General features: G+C 59.0%; 2 protein-coding genes across 6 annotated transcripts; one reads left to right on the top strand and one right to left on the bottom strand.

Annotated features, from left to right (window-relative positions):
- Nucleotides 1-6,052: 6,052 nt before the first annotated feature.
- Nucleotides 6,053-11,226, top strand: ASB6 (ankyrin repeat and SOCS box containing 6). Of its 4 annotated transcripts, none has more exons than XM_041475127.1 (7): nt 6,053-6,142; nt 7,045-7,225; nt 7,619-7,800; nt 8,163-8,269; nt 8,579-8,687; nt 9,177-9,263; nt 9,432-11,226. In XM_041475127.1, the coding sequence occupies exons 2-7, from the start codon at nt 7,113-7,115 to the stop codon at nt 10,109-10,111; spliced, it is 1,278 nt and encodes a 425-aa protein (XP_041331061.1). In that variant the 5' UTR covers nt 6,053-6,142; nt 7,045-7,112; the 3' UTR covers nt 10,112-11,226. The 4 variants fall into 4 exon arrangements, with proteins under 4 accessions (XP_041331061.1, XP_041331059.1, XP_041331062.1 ...); XM_041475125.1 differs by having other exon boundaries at nt 6,111-6,146; XM_041475128.1 differs by lacking the exon at nt 6,053-6,142 and adding an exon at nt 6,185-6,263.
- A 715-nt stretch (nt 11,227-11,941) lies between these two features.
- Nucleotides 11,942-15,196, bottom strand: NTMT1 (N-terminal Xaa-Pro-Lys N-methyltransferase 1). 2 transcript variants are annotated; one of them, XM_041475154.1, is made up of 5 exons: nt 15,103-15,196; nt 14,088-14,138; nt 13,120-13,322; nt 12,704-12,956; nt 11,942-12,332 (listed from the first exon to the last, which is right to left on the bottom strand). In XM_041475154.1, exons 3-5 carry the CDS (start codon nt 13,279-13,281, stop codon nt 12,076-12,078), a joined length of 672 nt encoding a protein of 223 aa, XP_041331088.1. In that variant the 5' UTR covers nt 13,282-13,322; nt 14,088-14,138; nt 15,103-15,196; the 3' UTR covers nt 11,942-12,075. The 2 variants fall into 2 exon arrangements, with proteins under 2 accessions (XP_041331088.1, XP_041331090.1); XM_041475156.1 differs by lacking the exon at nt 15,103-15,196 and adding an exon at nt 14,865-15,055.
- Between the last annotated feature and the right edge of the window lie 330 nt (nt 15,197-15,526).

The raw sequence follows: 15,526 nt of genomic DNA, 5'->3' as shown, positions 1-15,526 counted from the left end.
ATTTTTTTTTTTTTAAATAAGGGAGGGGGGGGGGGAAATCACGGCTGCCCTGAGTCCGGCTCCCTCCCCAGCCCCTGTTCCGCCTTGTGCTGACGTCTGGGGAAAAAACCACGCTCCCAGCCCAAACTTTCTTCCCCTGCTCTTTGCTCTGGAGCTGTTCAAACAAACGCCCCTGCTCTGAGCCGAGCGGGGCGGCCCCTCGCCCCCCCGGCCCTGCGACCTGCCCCCCTGCCAGGGACCGAGCCCCGCCGGCAGCCAAGCCGCGGAAAGGGGGGCAGAGAGGGGGGCAGAGAGGGGGGCAGAGCCGCTTCCCCCCCTCCTTCTCTCCCCCCCTTATCCCATCCGCATCACCCCCCCAGCCCTGCTTTAAGTGCTTCTATCAACAAGTGTAAGTGGCTGCGCTCCGTGGGGAGGGATGGGGTGGGCTGGGAGAGGGGCTGGGGGGAGAGGTGACCCGCAGGTTAGCGGGGGACACGGCCCCCCTCCACCTCCAAGCACCCCCCTCCTCCGGTCCCCATCAACCCCGCAGCAAGGTCACCTCTCCTGGGAAAAGCCTGGCTCTCTCGCCTTAATGAGATAATTACGTCCTGCACCACAGTTAAAAACTCATAGGCTGCTTCCCTTGGGGTTAGAAAGAAACCTCCCTAATGAAAACCAGCCACCGGGAAAAAGGAGTTTTTCCTCTTTAAAATTCTATATATTTTTATATATATATATATATACATATACATGCACATAGATATGCAGGGAGGAGACAGTGGGAGGGGAGGGAGCGAGGGAGAGGGGCAGACCCCGGGGCTGCCTGCTGGTGTCCGGAGAGCGCTGGGCTCGGGGCGATGAGCACAAATCGAAGAGGTTAAACAATTTTTCCTTCCCCCCGATTCCAGCCGCTCTCCTGCCCCGCCGCTGCGGGGACATTCGGACAGGGCTGCGCTGGGTTCCACGCGGAACCTCCGAGCGAGATCGGCCGGCTCTGAGCTCATAAACATCCCAGCTCCAGCACGGCCGAGGGAGGCAAACCCCTGGCTGAGTTATTTTAACATTTGTCGAAAGCTTTTCTTGCGCTCCCTTCCCCTCCAGCCGAGGCGTGCGGATTTTTAAGGCAGCCAGCGCTGCCAAATCTGATCTTCCTGACGGGGAAGCGGCTTCCCAGAGCTCTCCAGCTTGGAAGGGGTGCAGCTGAAGGCAGATTTTGGCTCTCTCCAGCTCTGCGGGGGGCTCCTCCAGTGTGCAAACAAGCCAGCCCAACCTCCCTTCCCCCTCCTTTTTTTGGGGGTGTCCGTTTATTGGTTCTGTCGGTCCTCGGGGCGCTTCGGGAGCCAGCTCCGGTGTCTGGTGGTGTCCCCTCGGGGTGTAAATCTCGGGCTGCTGTCACACTGGCCCTGCTCCTGCTTCCCCGCGGGATCTCCCAAAGATGGGAGTTTTGGCTCTGCCCGGATGGACACGTCCCCATCCCCCGTGCCCGCCGCACTTATGCACTCCGTGGGTATTATTTTATATTTTATTTTTATTTTATTATTTTATTTTATTTTATTTTATTTTATTTTATTTTATTTTATTTTATTTTATTTTATTTTATTTTATTTTATTTTATTTTATACAAATAAAATGCCAGCAGCCCTCCTGGCTGCTCCGTGCTCTCAGGGAGGGGATGGCAGCATCCCCCCTGTGACCACCGGGCTCTGGGGGACCCAGCACAGCCTCGTGCCACCCTTCCCTCTCTCCATCCTGCTTTTCCCCACTCTGGCTGCGGGGACAGACCCTCCCCAGGATGGGGATGACCCCACGTCCAGGAAAAACTGCTCCAGGATCAGCCCCGGCAGTGACCCTTCAGCAGTGGGCACTGGTTGTCCCCAGGGCAGTGGGGACCCCCATCCTTGGGGTGCCTGGCACCCCACTCTTGGCTCCAGGCTGGGAACATCTTGCTGTGATTATTTAGGGGTGACTGGTCCTGGCCCATGGAGGGGCGAGGGCAGCAGGGGGGGATGGAGCAGCCCCATCCCCGTTTATAACCCTCTTCCTCCTCCTTGTTTAGGGCCAGACCTTATTCTTGAACTGTCTGGCTTTTCCAGGGGAGACGGCTTTCCCTCAGTCCGTGGCATTAAATAATTAAATGGAGGGAATAATCGTCGGTGAAACCCCCTTGGGTTCGCACTTCCTCGGGCCCTGTGATTGCTGATATTTTTTTGGTTGAAATATGACCTTTTTTATGATCAAAGGGGATCAGAGTTCCAAGAGCATTTTCTTTTTTTCCCAGTCCTAGCGGTCTGGTAAAGTTTCTTTAGACATGCAAAGATTTACACACCTTTCTGCAGGGTGCCTTAAATTACCCTCCAACTCTTTACACATTTCCATGAGCAGAGCAAGAACAGTAAGTCATTGAGAAATTAACTGGCCTTTCAGTAATATCCCCTGTCGGCCTTTCAGAAGGAGAATGCCTAATGACTTTTTTGAAGTAGAGGTCAGGGTTTGCTTTTTTTAAATAAAACAATCTGTATTAATGCAATTTCCTTTTTAGCTGTAGGATTTGCCCCTTTTTTTCCTCAGCATCGTTTTTTTTAACGCCACCAGCCACACGAGGCATCCCAAGCAAGACCTGATTGAAACACTCCTGGTGTTTCCTAACCCGCTTGTGCAAGCTCTTCTCCTTTATTTTTTTTTGGTAAAAATTGTGTTTTAAAATGGACTTAGAAGCTGGCAAGGTGACTCTTGGCTTTGGGCGCAACGTGGGTGGTGCAGGGACAAAGCTGAGCAGGTTTGCTTTACCTGACAGCAGCACCTGGGTTTTGCTGAGCTGGGTGTGAGCTCTGAGTCCGGCTTTGCTGGGCCAGAACTGCTGGGCTGATGAAGCAGAGGCACGGAATTGGCAGGGCTGAGCTGGGCTCCTCAGGGTGAGGATCTGCCTGGCCAGAGCCTGCCAGGTTTGCAGCCCTTGGGATGGATGTGTTTCTGTTTGCCAGCCCTTCATCTTCCTCACAAAAGAAAAGGTTTAAAATATTCTATTTTTTGGTAATCTTATTTGGTGTTTTCCTGATATTTCTCTCACGCTGTGCCTTGTGCTTCCATAGTGCTCAGCATGGCACGGATCTGGATGTGCTCTGCCAGCCCCAGCCCCTCCTCGCCCCAAAACCGTGGGCTGGGGCAGTGCAGCCTCCTTGGAGCACTGCCTGGGATGGTGCTGCTCCTTGTGCTGCCCAGGTGTTCCATGCTAACATTCCCAAAATGTTGCCCTGTGGATGTTCTGGTGCAGAGAGCTGGGCTGGCTCATGCACGGCTGAGGGTTTTCTGACTGCGGGGCTGCACCTCAGCTGCACTGGAGGATGCTCAGAGTGGAGTGCGGGGGTGGTGGGGGCTTGGCAGGACCAGAACCCGGCTTTGGGGGTGGGAGGGTGCCCAGCCCCGTGTCCTGCCCAGCCTGGGGATCAGAGCACCCCCTCCACCCCCAGGGCATCGGGCAGGGGCCAAGGGCAGTGCCACCCACGGGGTGACAGCCAGGAGGAGTCCCCCCGTGCCCAGCCCTGCCCTTCCCAGCAGGAATGGTGTTTCTGGATTTACTGAGCAGCTCCTCTTTCTCCTCCATCCCTGCCAGACCCCAAAAGTACAGCATGCCCTGCCCAGCTCCTCTCCTCCTGCTCTCCCCTGCATCCCTCACAACTCCTCCCAGTGCCTCCTAGCTCCCTGTCTCTGTGGTCGGTGGCGTTATAAAACACCCCAGCCAGCCCCTTGGTGAAGATTTTTCTCCCAGCTTTCTCATTCCCTCTCTTTCTGCCTCTCTTCTGCTCTTTCTTTCTCTCCCTCTCTTTCTTTCCCTGCCAGGAATCCCAGTCAGTCCCAGATGAACCAATACTCCGTGGCTCTGCTATTTCCCTTTTATTCCCCCCCCCCCCCCCCCCCCCCCCCCCACCCAGCGGAGGGGATCAAAGCGGCACATATTGGATCCAGATGTGCTTACAGCCCTTTCCAGCAATTTAATTAAATTCCCCCAGACAGCCAGGAGGATTTCTTAATGATCAAATTTCCCTGGCTTTCCTCCTAAAATGCCCCTCTTTCTTCGGCTGGCTGTTGCTGTGTCTCCCTGATGGATGGCCAACTCGCATTCTTCCGAGTCCGCCCCGCCAGGGCCGTGGGGAGGAAGGGGCAGAGCCCGGCGCTGTTATCCCAGCCAGGCACCCAAACACGGGGCCAGCAATGGCCCTGCTCCCAAAATCTCTGCTCCCAGGAAATGTGGGGCTGGGGACCCCCCCTCCCCCCGGGGTTTTGTGGTGTGCTCGTGGCACCGGGGGACTCCCACGTGCGTGGTGGCCAGGGAAGGGCTCAGCCCGTGGCTCTCCTGTTTTGTCACCTCCCAGAGCTGCTCTGGAGCCAGGTTTGGTCCCACACCGTGTCCCCAAAGCCTCCTTTCAAGCTGGGGGTTCCCAGGCTGGGGGCAAAGCCTCCGTGGGGCTCCTGGAAAGGCACATTTGGGCTGGCTTGCACCTTTGGGGCAGCCCGGTGTCCCCTCTCATCCTCAGGGACAGCGTGGCTGGGGTCAGAGGTGGCACTGGGGTGACCCTGCCTTGGCAGCCGCCCTTTCCCAGCCAACAGCAGAAAGCAGCAGTGATTTCTCCCCAAAATGGTGTCTGTGGAGGGCTGGACCTGCACGGTCCCCACCAGTGGCACACAGACAGGGATGGGGTTTGTGTCTGGTGCTGCCACTGGAATTGTGGGGAGTCCAGGGTTTTCTTGGACTATCAGGGTTTGGGCTTTACCTGGGACTGGAATGGGAATCTCTGCTGCCCAGCCCACCCAAAGTGGGGTCCCTGCAGCCCCACTGCTGAGTGGCTGCTGTGGTTTGAAGTCAGCTGAACCCCCTTTGCAGAGGGACAAATCCCCACTGTCCCTCACTCTTCCTTGCTGCTTTCCCCCTCGGCTCTCTGCCCAGGGTTGGATGGGGTCATTTCCACCCCTGCTCAGGCAAACACGGGGATGACACCCCCAAACCCCACCCGGGGGCTGCTGGGCTGCACGGGGGGTTCAGGCCAGCTGCCCATCGAGTGCCACCGCACAGCACCAAGTCCCGGTGGCACCGGGGCCACCCTGCAAAGAGCCCTGCCCTGCCCTGAAGGTGGGCTCGGGGTCCAAGGGTTGCAAGCACTGGGGTCCCCCACCCTGGCACCCCAATTTGTGTGGGGAAGGGAAGGGTGGGAGACAGGGGGGACCGTGACAGCATGTCAGAAAAATGCCCAGCCGGCGCGGCCCCCTCGCCCCCTCTGCCCCGGGGCCACGGCTGCCTGCTGGAATCTGGAAGCGCTCCACCGGAATAAAATAAATACGTAAATAGGAAACCCAAGGCGGCTTCAGTTATTGCCGCTCTGCAGAGCTCCCCGCGCTGGCAGATTCCGCCAGAATAATAATAAAAATAATAATGATGATTATGATAATAGCACCAATAAATCCTGGGCTAATGTTCCCCCTGGTAGCTCTTGCAGCAGGGGAGGGTCCGGGCGCTGCGGGCAGCGGCACCAGAGTCACCCCGAGCCCCGGGGAGGCGACAGCCACTGGGTGCCACCTCCCAGCAAAGCCAGCCCAGCCTGGCCGGGTCTTCCAGAGGGAAGGGGGACATCGGGGGAAAAGGGGGGACACTCGGGGGAGGGGACACCCAGGGATGGGGGACACGTGGGGAGGGGAACACATGGCGGGGGGGACATTCGGGCAGGGAGGGGGGCGTGACACCGGGGAAGGGAATACTCGGGGCGTGACACCCGTGAGAGAGGGGACACCGGGGGGGACACGGAGGGGGACAGAGGGGGGACACCGGGGAGGGGGGACAGAGGGGGGACACCGGGGAGGGGCGGTGTTCCCCCCTCCCGCGCGCGGCCGCGTGCTGCCCCCTGCTGGCCGCGCCCACACGGCCACGCCCTATTAAGGCCACGCCCCACTGAGGCCGCGCCCCATTGAGGCCACGCCACTCCGAGGTCACGCCCCATTTAAGCCACGCCCATACGGTCGTGCCGCTTCATGAGGCCGCACCTTCCCGCGAGGCCACGCCCTCCTTCTAGGCCACGCCTCCCTTGTACCACACCCCCTATCGAGACCACGCCCTCAGCGAGGCCCCGCCCCCGGCGGTTCCGGTTCCCGTTCCGGTTCCGGTTGCGGTGCCCAGGCAGGTGAGGGGCGGCGGGGCCGGGGCTGGGCCGTGAGGGGAGGGCGGTGCCGCGGCCTCCCTGCCGTCCCCGTGCTGCTCCGGGAGCTCGGGGCCGCCGGCGGGGGTTGCATTGGGATTTGTGAGTGATGATTTGTGAAAATGAACCGAGGTTTATGGACTCGTTTGGGGTTTTTTCCCCTCCGTTACAGCCTGATCTGCCCCCTCAGAGAAAGGTGTGATGAGTGCGTTTAAGGTATATAAAAATACATGGATGGAGCCCACTCAACCTGTCAGGAGTGGTGCATACTTTTATTTATTTATTTACACCTACGTGCTGATAATAACAAAAATATCCCGACTTTAAAGCATTGTAAAACGAACAGAAAAACAAATTCGTTCTCTCTTTATTAGCTTATCTTAATTGGACTATTTAACTTAAGTAAAGATTGATGAGGAAGTGAAGGTGTATGTTTTACAGATCTTCAGGCAGGTCTCGTTATTGCTCCCGCTGGGTCGGGGGGCTGCTGCCCTTTCCTCCCCGTGGGCTGCAGGGAGATTTTGGGGCTTCCAGGAGGGATCTGGTGGGCTCGGTGCTCCCTGGGGTGGCTCCAGCCCCTTCTCCCATAAAAGCCAGGCAGGGCTTTGCTGGTGACAGACCCCCCAGGGCAGTGGGAGCACCCCCAGCCTGCGGGGCTCCTGGCACAGGGGCTTTGTCCCCGTGCTGGCTGCGCCCGGGGCGTTCCCCTCCCGTGCCCAGATAACTGCAGGGTGCAGCTCTGCGTGCAGGAGATAATTCAGAGACACCAGATCGGTGTGTGGGAGGAGATCCCTGCGCTGGGCTGGGCTGCCTTTACATAAGGAGGGGGAGGCTGTGTTTTCTTCTGCATTCAAACCTGCTGAAAGCCGTGTTTGTTTTGAAGGGAGGGAGGAGCCCCTCGGAGAGGGGGCCGTGCTGCAGCCCCCGGGCAGGGTGCACGGCCAGAGCACCATGCCTTTCCTGCACGGCTTCCGCAGGATCGTCCTGGAGTACCAGCCCCTGGTGGATGAGCTCCTGGGGCTGCTGGCCACGCCTGACACGGAAGGGCAGAGCTCCCTGGAGAGGTGAGAGCAGGGGGATGAACACCCCGGGGTGTTTTTGGGGGATGGTTGGAGCTCAGGGAGGTGGGCAAGGTTGGACAGCCCCCAGTCCTGGGGAGCAGCTCATCCCACAGGCCATTCTTTGGGAATGTGGAGGTGGAGCAAGGGAAACACAGGAGCTGTGGGGGCTCCCCAGGAGCAGCCCTTTCTGCCTGACCCCAGGCAACAAAGCCTGAACTGGGGCTCAGCTGAGGCCCTGAGGCTGCTGTGTAACCCCACAACCAGCGGGTCAGAGACCCACTGGGTACAGGAGCAGAGGGAAGACCAGGGATTTTCCTTCTTCCCTGGTTCCACTTTGACCCTTGCACACCTGAGCTATGTTCACTGAGTAACTGCTGGGTTTTTGTGTGTCTCAAGCCCTGCCTGCCTGGACAGTGACAGGAGCCAGCTCTCAGCTGTGAGAAGAGTCCTGGAGAGGGAGACCCACTCCCCATTTTATCAGGAAGGTGTGAGCTATGCCCTGCTGAAGGTCACTGAGCTGGGGCTTGTCCCAGCTGCAGAAATCCTTCTGGAATTTGGTGCTGACCTCAGCTTTGAAGGTGAGGCTGGTGGGAAAGGGGCTGGGCCAGGAGGAGCCAGCAGATGAGAAGCTGCCCAGGGAGGGGGGGATAGCTGGGGCAGAAAGAGGGGGTGCTACCAGCTCAGACACTCCTGCTCCTTGCTGGAGTAGTGTGGATGTGCCTTGTGGAGACCCAGCCACGAGGATGGACTGAGGGACACCAGGGACTCGGGGGCTTTTGGCAGGATGGAGCCATTGGAGCAGCAGGACCCGGGGTGCCTGTGACAGCCCTGTTTTCACTGTGCTCCCAGGGCCCTCCCCAGCTGTCCCCTTCCACTCTTGGCAGGTGCTGGGGCCATTTTGGGGAAGCTCTTTGTTCTCTCTGACTGTTTCTATCCCCAGACCCCGTCACCTACTACACCCCCCTGCACATGGCGGTGCTGCGCAACCAGCCGGACGTGGTGGAGCTGCTGGTGCACCACGGCGCCGACATCAACCGCAGAGACCGGGTACGGCCTTGCTCCTGGCACGGCCAGGCTGAGCCACAGGCCTGAGCTGGTCTGCTGTGAGGGGAGAGCCCTCCTGCTTCCCTCCTGCCGTGCTGCTTCCCCTTGGCACATCCCTGTGCCCGCTGTCCGTGCTCTGCTGCTGTGGCAGAAGGTCACGGTTCTTTGGCTGAGCCCCTGCCTTGGAGCAGTGTGGGAGGAGGCTGGAGAGACACTCTTACTGTGGCCAAGATAAAACCCCAGCAGCACTCCCTGCAGACACAGTCTACAATATCTAGCGGTGTTTTTTGACTATTTTTAACTGTTCTGCAGATCCACGAGAGCAGTCCCCTGGACCTGGCCAGCGAGGAGCCCGAGCGGTTGCCGTGCCTGCGGCGGCTGCTGCAGCTGGGGGCCGACGTCAACGCTGCTGACAAGAACGGTCTGTGCGCCCTGCCCGGCTCCCCCAGCTGAGGGTGGGCTGGGGCAGGGCACAGGGCTGGGGCCATTTGCTGCTGCACCTGCTCCCTGCTCACAGACGGGTTTGGGAGTTGGGAGAAGCTGGTGGAACCTCCCTGCACTCGGTATTTTCTCCTGCTGTGCTGGCTATGTGAAAGGGCTGAACCTAACTCAGTGCAGTCCAGGGGAGGTGGGGTGGGGCTGTGCCTCTGTTGTCCGGTGGTGCCCACTTGCTCTAAAACTCAATCTGCCATGGCACATATACCCACTGAGACCACCACTAGCCCTGCACATGTGGCCTGTGACTGTCCCCACGGCTGGCCACCATCACGGGGACAGTGGAAGCCTCTGCCAGAAGAAGGGTTGTCACTCCCTGCGTTTGGCTGTCTGGTGGGTGGGGTGGATTGTTTTCCTTCCTGCCTTTTGGGGTGTCATCCTGTTGTCCTGTGACTGACTGATTGCTCCATTGCAGGGAAGACAGCACTGCTGCATGCCCTGGCCAGCAGTGACAGTGGCCAGATCCACAACACCGACAGCATCCGTCTCCTGCTGGAAGGAGGTAAAGAAAATTCTCCCCTTTCTGGGCTGGCTGATTCTTTGTGCAGCACCAGGCACTGCCCTCCTGACTCCTTTATGGAGTCAGAGTAAAGCCCAGGCGTGCTGGAGTTGGTGCTGGCCTGGCCTCACGCTCTGGAGTGTCAGTTATGTTGTCTGTCCCTTCCTGCAGGCGCAGATGTCAGGGCTGCCACTAAAGACGGTGACACTGTCTTCACCTATGTCATCTACCTGCTGGGAGAGATGGCATACAGCTACACTGAGGAGGAGGCCGAGGACATCGAGCGCTTCTGTTTCCGTGTCACACAGCTGCTGCTGGCCCACGGTGCCAACCCCAGTGAGTGCCCAGCCTCAGAGTCCCTCACACACTTCTGCTTAAAAAGCTTCAACGACTACTTCCCACTGCTGCGGTTCTTGCTGGAGTCAGGTGCTGCCTACAACTGCTCCCTCCATGGTCCCTCGTGCTGGTCCGGCTTCCACATCGCCTTTGAGCACCTCTGCTGGCACCTCAGTCGCTTCGACAATGAAACCTATTCCTCAGACCTCATCCAGAAGGGTCAGACTCTGCTGGAGCTCATGATGGCCAGTTCACAAGCCATCCAGCTGCCCAGCAATTTTGAGGTCAACACCAGCAGCTGCAGGTTCCATGGGGAGAAGGTCCAGACTCTGTTCTGCTCTCTGAAGCAGCTGGAGCGCTCGCCACAGGCACTGAAACACCTCTGCAGGGTGTTCATCCGGCAGCGCCTGAAACCGTGGCCAGTGGATGACAAAATCAAGGCTCTGCCTCTCCCAGACAGGCTGAAGTGGTACCTCCTCATCGACCACACTGCTGCTGGGCACGAGGACCTGTGAGCCTGGCAGTGCCTCTGTGTGCTCCCTCCACAGCCCTGCTGTGCCTACAGCCACCGTATCTCTGCTCTGAGACAGTTTTCTCTGCAGCAGGAGGTGCTGCCCATGGAGTCCCTCTCTGTGGCATTCTGGGGGTTTTCTTGGGCACAACATCATACCTGTGTTTGTGAAGGTCTCGTTGCTCTGGGGCATGTCATGGGGAGGCAGGCAGAGATCCAGGGCATGGGGGAGCTGGATACTGGGGCTGGTTTGGAGGGAGATTAAGCAAAGGCTTGGGGGCTGTGACTGGACAGGCAGCCTGTCCCCTCTCCCAGCCCTGCCATGGATGGGTGATGCAGTGCCTTAGGTGTCCAGTGGAGTTGAGAGATGCCTCAGGGTGCTGGGAGAAGGAAGAGGTGTTCTGGCTTTCCTGCCTCTGGTCCTGGTGGTGGAAGCAGGTCTGGCATTGTCCTGTGGGTGTGGATGCCTTTCATGCTCAGTGTGGATTTCTGACACTGGGGATGAGAGTGAAATGGGGCTGACTGCTCCACGCCCTCTGAGTTTCTTCTCCCCATCCTGGCATAGAGGAACATCCACCAAGGACATCTCAGAGTTACTGGGCTCCAAAACACACAAAGGGATGTTTCCTAACATCATGGTGTTTTCCCTGTGCAAGGGTGAGGAATGGGCAGTCAGCAGCTGAGTGCCTTGTGCCTCCTTCCCCATTCCTTGGCTTCTTCCCTTGGTGACCACTCCCAGAATCTTATTCTCCAGTGCCTCCTTCCCAGAAGGAATTGCTGCACCTGGAGGGCTCGTGTTCCAGCCTTGCCACAGCTGCCTGGCTCCCCTTTCTAGGCACTTGCTTCCTCATGACGTGCCAAAGGCTGGCCACAGAGCTGAGCCCCACACAGATTTTTTGGTTTGTACTGTTTTTCATGGGGCATGGATGGAGTAGATGAAGAGGAAAAATCTGTTCTGGTTAAAGAGAGTTTGTATCAGGTGGATCTGGGAGTCACTGGCATTTGGAACTGGAACTGTGTGTCCTGATGAAGTGGTGCTTAAAAAACCCCAGTAATGTGATCAAATTCTGCCCTGGTGTCTGGAATGGGAACTGAACTATTAAACGAGGCCTTCTATAAAAACAACAGGGGCTTGTTTTTCCTTAGGAGAGGTGGGGTGAAGGACAGGAATGGGGGGATGGCTGGAGGGTCGAGCTGCAGCTGACTCTGCACCTGGGCTCACCCCTGGCACGCTGCTGGGTCAGTGGCCTGACTTGGGTAAATGAAGAGAACATGGCCAAAGAGGAGATGCCAGGCGATGGTGTCGGGTGCTGGGGGAGCAGTGTCACAGCGATGGAGCTGGAGGTGACAGGCTGGAGGGGTCTGGGAGCAGCTCAGACCACACCAGTGCACTCCCAGGGTTGCAAGGCTTTGTCTGGGATACCCCTATCCCTGCAGGAGGATGTGTAACTCAGGGTCACACACTCCTCCCTTTTTGCTGCCCTTGCACGAGACCTGCTCAGGGGTTTAAAGGTGAGGCCCCCTCAAAGCCCCAGAACCCAGTGTTGCCTCCCCACACCACCACAGGGAAACGGCTGAGGCTTCTCCCCTTTGCCTCACCCAGCTCATTGCTGAGCAGCAGAAAGGGGTCAAACACCCAAGCAAGGAATGGAGCCCAGTCCATGCCAAAGGTGCCCCACGCTCCTGTTCAGGAGCAGGAGCCCTGTGCTCTGCAGCCAGCAACCTGCAGCTGCCCATGGATCACCTTGTGCATGGGAGACCCTCTTGCTCCTGTCCAGAGCCCCTGAAGGTGGCACAGAGCCAACATGCACCCGACAAACCTCACGTGCAGAAGTGCAACAGCAGGAAAATGTATTTGGCAAACACCTCTTTTCACAAACAGCAGCAACTTGGAAGACAGAGTCCCGTCCTTGTCACCAGCCCCTGGAAGGGGAGTCACAACACGGGAGAGACCTTCTCCCGCTGCCCTCATCTCATGGCAAAGGTGTAGACGTGGTAGATCTCATCAGGAAAGTTTTCCTGGCGCTCCTCAGCCAGGAGGTGCAGCCCAGCTCTGCGGATGATCTTATGGACCACGTCCAGGTCCCGGCAGACGCTGCTGTCCACATCGTCCATGATCACACCCTCCTGGGCCATGTTGTCCTTGATGACCACGATGCCGTTGGGCCGCAGGCCGGCACGGCAGCGCTTCAGGAAGTCGGAGAGATGGTTGTCAGTGAGATGTCCTGGAGGGGCAGAGCAGGGGTTAGAGGGAAGAGGGTGACCAAGGGGAGGAAACACAAAAGCTGCATTTGGGATCCCTCTGGAACCAAATACTTGAGACATCTGCAGGGAAAGCTTTAGCTTGGGGGTGTCCAACTTGTGTCTCACTACCCAACTCCGTCCAACCCACACCTCTGCTCTGGCCTCTGAGGGCTCGGGGGAAAAAGTACAGGGCCCCTCCATGGGCTGGGGGACAGCTGCCCACCCCAGGCCCCCACCCACGCTGTGATGCTCATCCCTCATGCAGACCTAAAGCTGCATGAAGGTGCATAGGGCACCTGTCCCTCAAGGGAATGGGACAGGCTGGAAAGACCCCACAAGCAGTGACCCTCACCGATGACCCACTGGATCCAGATGACATCATAGGAGTTTGGCTCAGGGCTGAAGTCCTGGAGGCCGCAGCAGAAGTAGTTGCGCACCCGCCTGCCCTCCTCGCCCAGGTAGCTCTTGGCCTTGGTGAGGAAGTCCTCTGTCACATCCACCATGTCCACTGTCTTGAAGAGGGGCAGCAGCAGCCGCTTGGTGATCCGGCCAATGCCAGCCCCGCAGTCCAGAGCACGGGTTGTCCCCGTCCGGTTGGGGCCATCCTGCAACAACCACCGTGAGGGGTGAGTCCCACTGCGAGGCACCCACAGAGGAGAAACGGGACAACCACACAGAGCATCCCATGGAGCAATTCAGAGGGAAGAGCCCAGCTCCACGCTGGGAGAAGGGTGGGGTTTTAGGAGCACGACAAACTGTGCCACCTACCCGCAGAAACCTCTGCAGGAACTTCCTGGAGCTGTTGATGTCGATGCTGGAGATGTGGCCGTAGCCCCCCAACATGCCATCCACGGTGGGGGGCACATCCTTCCAGTACTTCTCTGCCTTGGAGTAAAACTCAAACTCATTCTCCACCACCTCGCTGGTCATGCTGGCCGAGGGCACGTGCCCACACGGGACTCACTGCTCCCCTGGGGTGGGAGAAGCCCAAACCAGCGAGGAATGAGTCAGCTCTGCCAGTACCCCACACCTGTTTATCACCCCTTCCCCCTCCCCAGGGCTACTGCAAACTACAAAAACCTTCAGCTGAGAGCAAGGAGGAACAAATATCTAAATCCTGGTATTTTCTGGAGATCAACAAGCCCAAAACCCCTCCCTGGGCAGATGCCTCAGCCAGAACAGGCATGGCAAAGCCTTGCTCAGCAATACACGCGATTATACAATTATATTTTAAGGCTGACCCACCCTTTTCACCTATTCTGCCTCTCCTTTCCCTGTCTTAACATTTTACAGATTGCATGTTTATGTGTGGCGACAACCCCATCAGTCACCTCCAATTACATCTCGAGTTGCTAAAAGTTATCCTGAGCACCTACCTGAGGATTGTAAATCTCAGCCGTGACCATAAGTTAGATATTTGCAATATAATAAAGTCAAGGTATAATCAGCAATACAAGCTATAAATCCCCCCCAGGCATCTCATAATTCAAACCACTGTGGATTTGATTAACTGTGCTGGGGATTAGAAACTAGATTTAAGGTGGCCAAAGGGTAAATTCAAGGACTTCAAACACCTTTACAAATAAAGAAATATATAGAGTTCATGGCTTGAATTTGCTGGCAAATACCCCATTAGACACAAAACCTTTTCTATGGCAGCTTAGACAGGCTTGGTGGCCCCACGTGGCCTCGAACTGCCTAGGGACAGGAAAAGGGGACATGGCATCTCAACTTACAGGTCACCGGTGGAAATCCAGTTTGGCTCAGGAGCTGGTCTACGCTGTGATCTAGGAGCAGAGAAGATGGGATTTAAGTGCCAAATCACCCCTCTAGTCTGCTAAATGTGACCATGGCCCCAGGAAAGCACAGGTAAGAGACACCTGGCCCCACAGGCACACTCCCAGGGAGGCTGGGGGACAGGAGCTGCTGCTGCCCCTTAGCTCAGAGGCTGAGCCACGAGTGTAGCCAGTGCACGGAGGGTTCTCTTTCTGTGCTCCTGTCTGGTCTCACAGGGTGGGACTCAGGCTCACCCTCCCGGCAGTGACCCCATTCCTTGGCCCGGGTTTGGCTTGGTGAGTCCCTGGTGACTCATTTCTCAGGGTGTCACAGGCTACCAGCAGAGGCAGAGAGCACCCAGCCCCTCTAACCCGACCCTAAACCTGAACCCGAGCCCTTCCTGCCGCCCCAGGGGCCCCTGGAACGCGGCCGGGGCCCGCGGAAGCGCGGGCAGCCGAAGGCCAGGACTCGCCCCATGGACGCCGCAGCCGTGGGGAGAAGGTCACACGGCGTGGAGGGGTCACCTCAGTGTGCGGCCCTTGGCCCGAGCCCCGGGGCCGCTGGCAGGCGGGGGAGCGGCAGGGGACGGGGGTCCCCAAGCCGAGGGGCTGTGGCTGTGCCGCCCTGGGGGCCCGGGGGTCCCGTCCCGGGGCCGGGGCTGTTACAGCAGCCCTATGCGGTGCGAGGGGGCGGTCCCCGCTGCAAGGCCCGACCCGGCCCCTTCGCCTCCCGCTCACCGGGGCTGAGCTCCCCCCGCGCTCCGGGCCCGCGGCGCTGCGGACCCCGCGGGCCGCCGGGTGCAGCCCTATCCCGGATCCGGCCCGGGCAGCTCCGCCGGCCCCTCCCGGCCCCCCTCGCGGCCGCGGCCCGTGGAGAGGCGTGCCGGGCGGTGCCGGGGTTGCCGGGGGGTGCCCGGTGCCGCCGCTCCCGCCGCTCCCTCGGGCCGCGGCCGCGACCCCCGGGCCCCCCCGTTACCTCCGGCGGCGGCCGCGCGCTGCCCCCCCACGGGACGGGCGGCCGCGGGGACCAACCAGGCGGCGGCGTGGCCGTGACGTCACCGTGACGCCACGGGCGGGCACTGCCCTGCTCTCCCACTGCTGCCCGCGCGGGGGCGCTCCGGGCCGGGGGCCGGGGCCGGTCAGTGGTGGGATGGACTGGGACGGACTGGGACGGACTGGGATGGACTGGGAAGATCTGGAACAGACGGGGGAGGACTGGGGCAGACCGGGCAGCCCAAGGAGAGCCCGCGGGTACCGCGCGGTTCTTGAGGGGCAGGCTACTACTGGAGCCCGGCCGGCAGGCACCGGGGTGACGGGACCGGGGTCCCTAGAACAAGAAGCCACGGGGGTGTCCTGGCCGGGCTGCCCGCGTGTCCCCGTCCCGGCTCCTGCTCCTGCCG

The sequence above is a fragment of the Pyrgilauda ruficollis genome, unplaced genomic scaffold (assembly GCF_017590135.1).
Source record: "Pyrgilauda ruficollis isolate IOZ18807 unplaced genomic scaffold, ASM1759013v1 scaffold34, whole genome shotgun sequence".
Classification (NCBI taxonomy): Eukaryota; Metazoa; Chordata; class Aves; order Passeriformes; family Passeridae; genus Pyrgilauda; species Pyrgilauda ruficollis.
Note: the sequence above shows the minus strand (reverse complement) of the source record. Positions and strands in the feature narration are given on the sequence as shown.

What these genes read in the sequence shown, in the direction of transcription:
- NTMT1 (XM_041475154.1), bottom strand. Translation starts at nt 13,281, where the DNA reads ATGACCAGCGAGGTGGTGGAGAATGAGTTTGAGTTTTACTCCAAGGCA. An exon ending in TCCTGCAGAGGTTTCTGCGG is followed by an intron (nt 12,957 to 13,119) that starts GTAGGTGGCACA and finishes TGGTTGTTGCAG; the next exon opens with GATGGCCCCAACCGGACGGG. An exon ending in CTGGATCCAGTGGGTCATCG is followed by an intron (nt 12,333 to 12,703) that starts GTGAGGGTCACT and finishes CTGCCCCTCCAG; the next exon opens with GACATCTCACTGACAACCAT.
- ASB6 (XM_041475127.1), top strand. Translation starts at nt 7,113, where the DNA reads ATGCCTTTCCTGCACGGCTTCCGCAGGATCGTCCTGGAGTACCAGCCC. An exon ending in GGGCAGAGCTCCCTGGAGAG is followed by an intron (nt 7,226 to 7,618) that starts GTGAGAGCAGGG and finishes GTGTGTCTCAAG; the next exon opens with CCCTGCCTGCCTGGACAGTG. An exon ending in TGCTGACCTCAGCTTTGAAG is followed by an intron (nt 7,801 to 8,162) that starts GTGAGGCTGGTG and finishes TTCTATCCCCAG; the next exon opens with ACCCCGTCACCTACTACACC.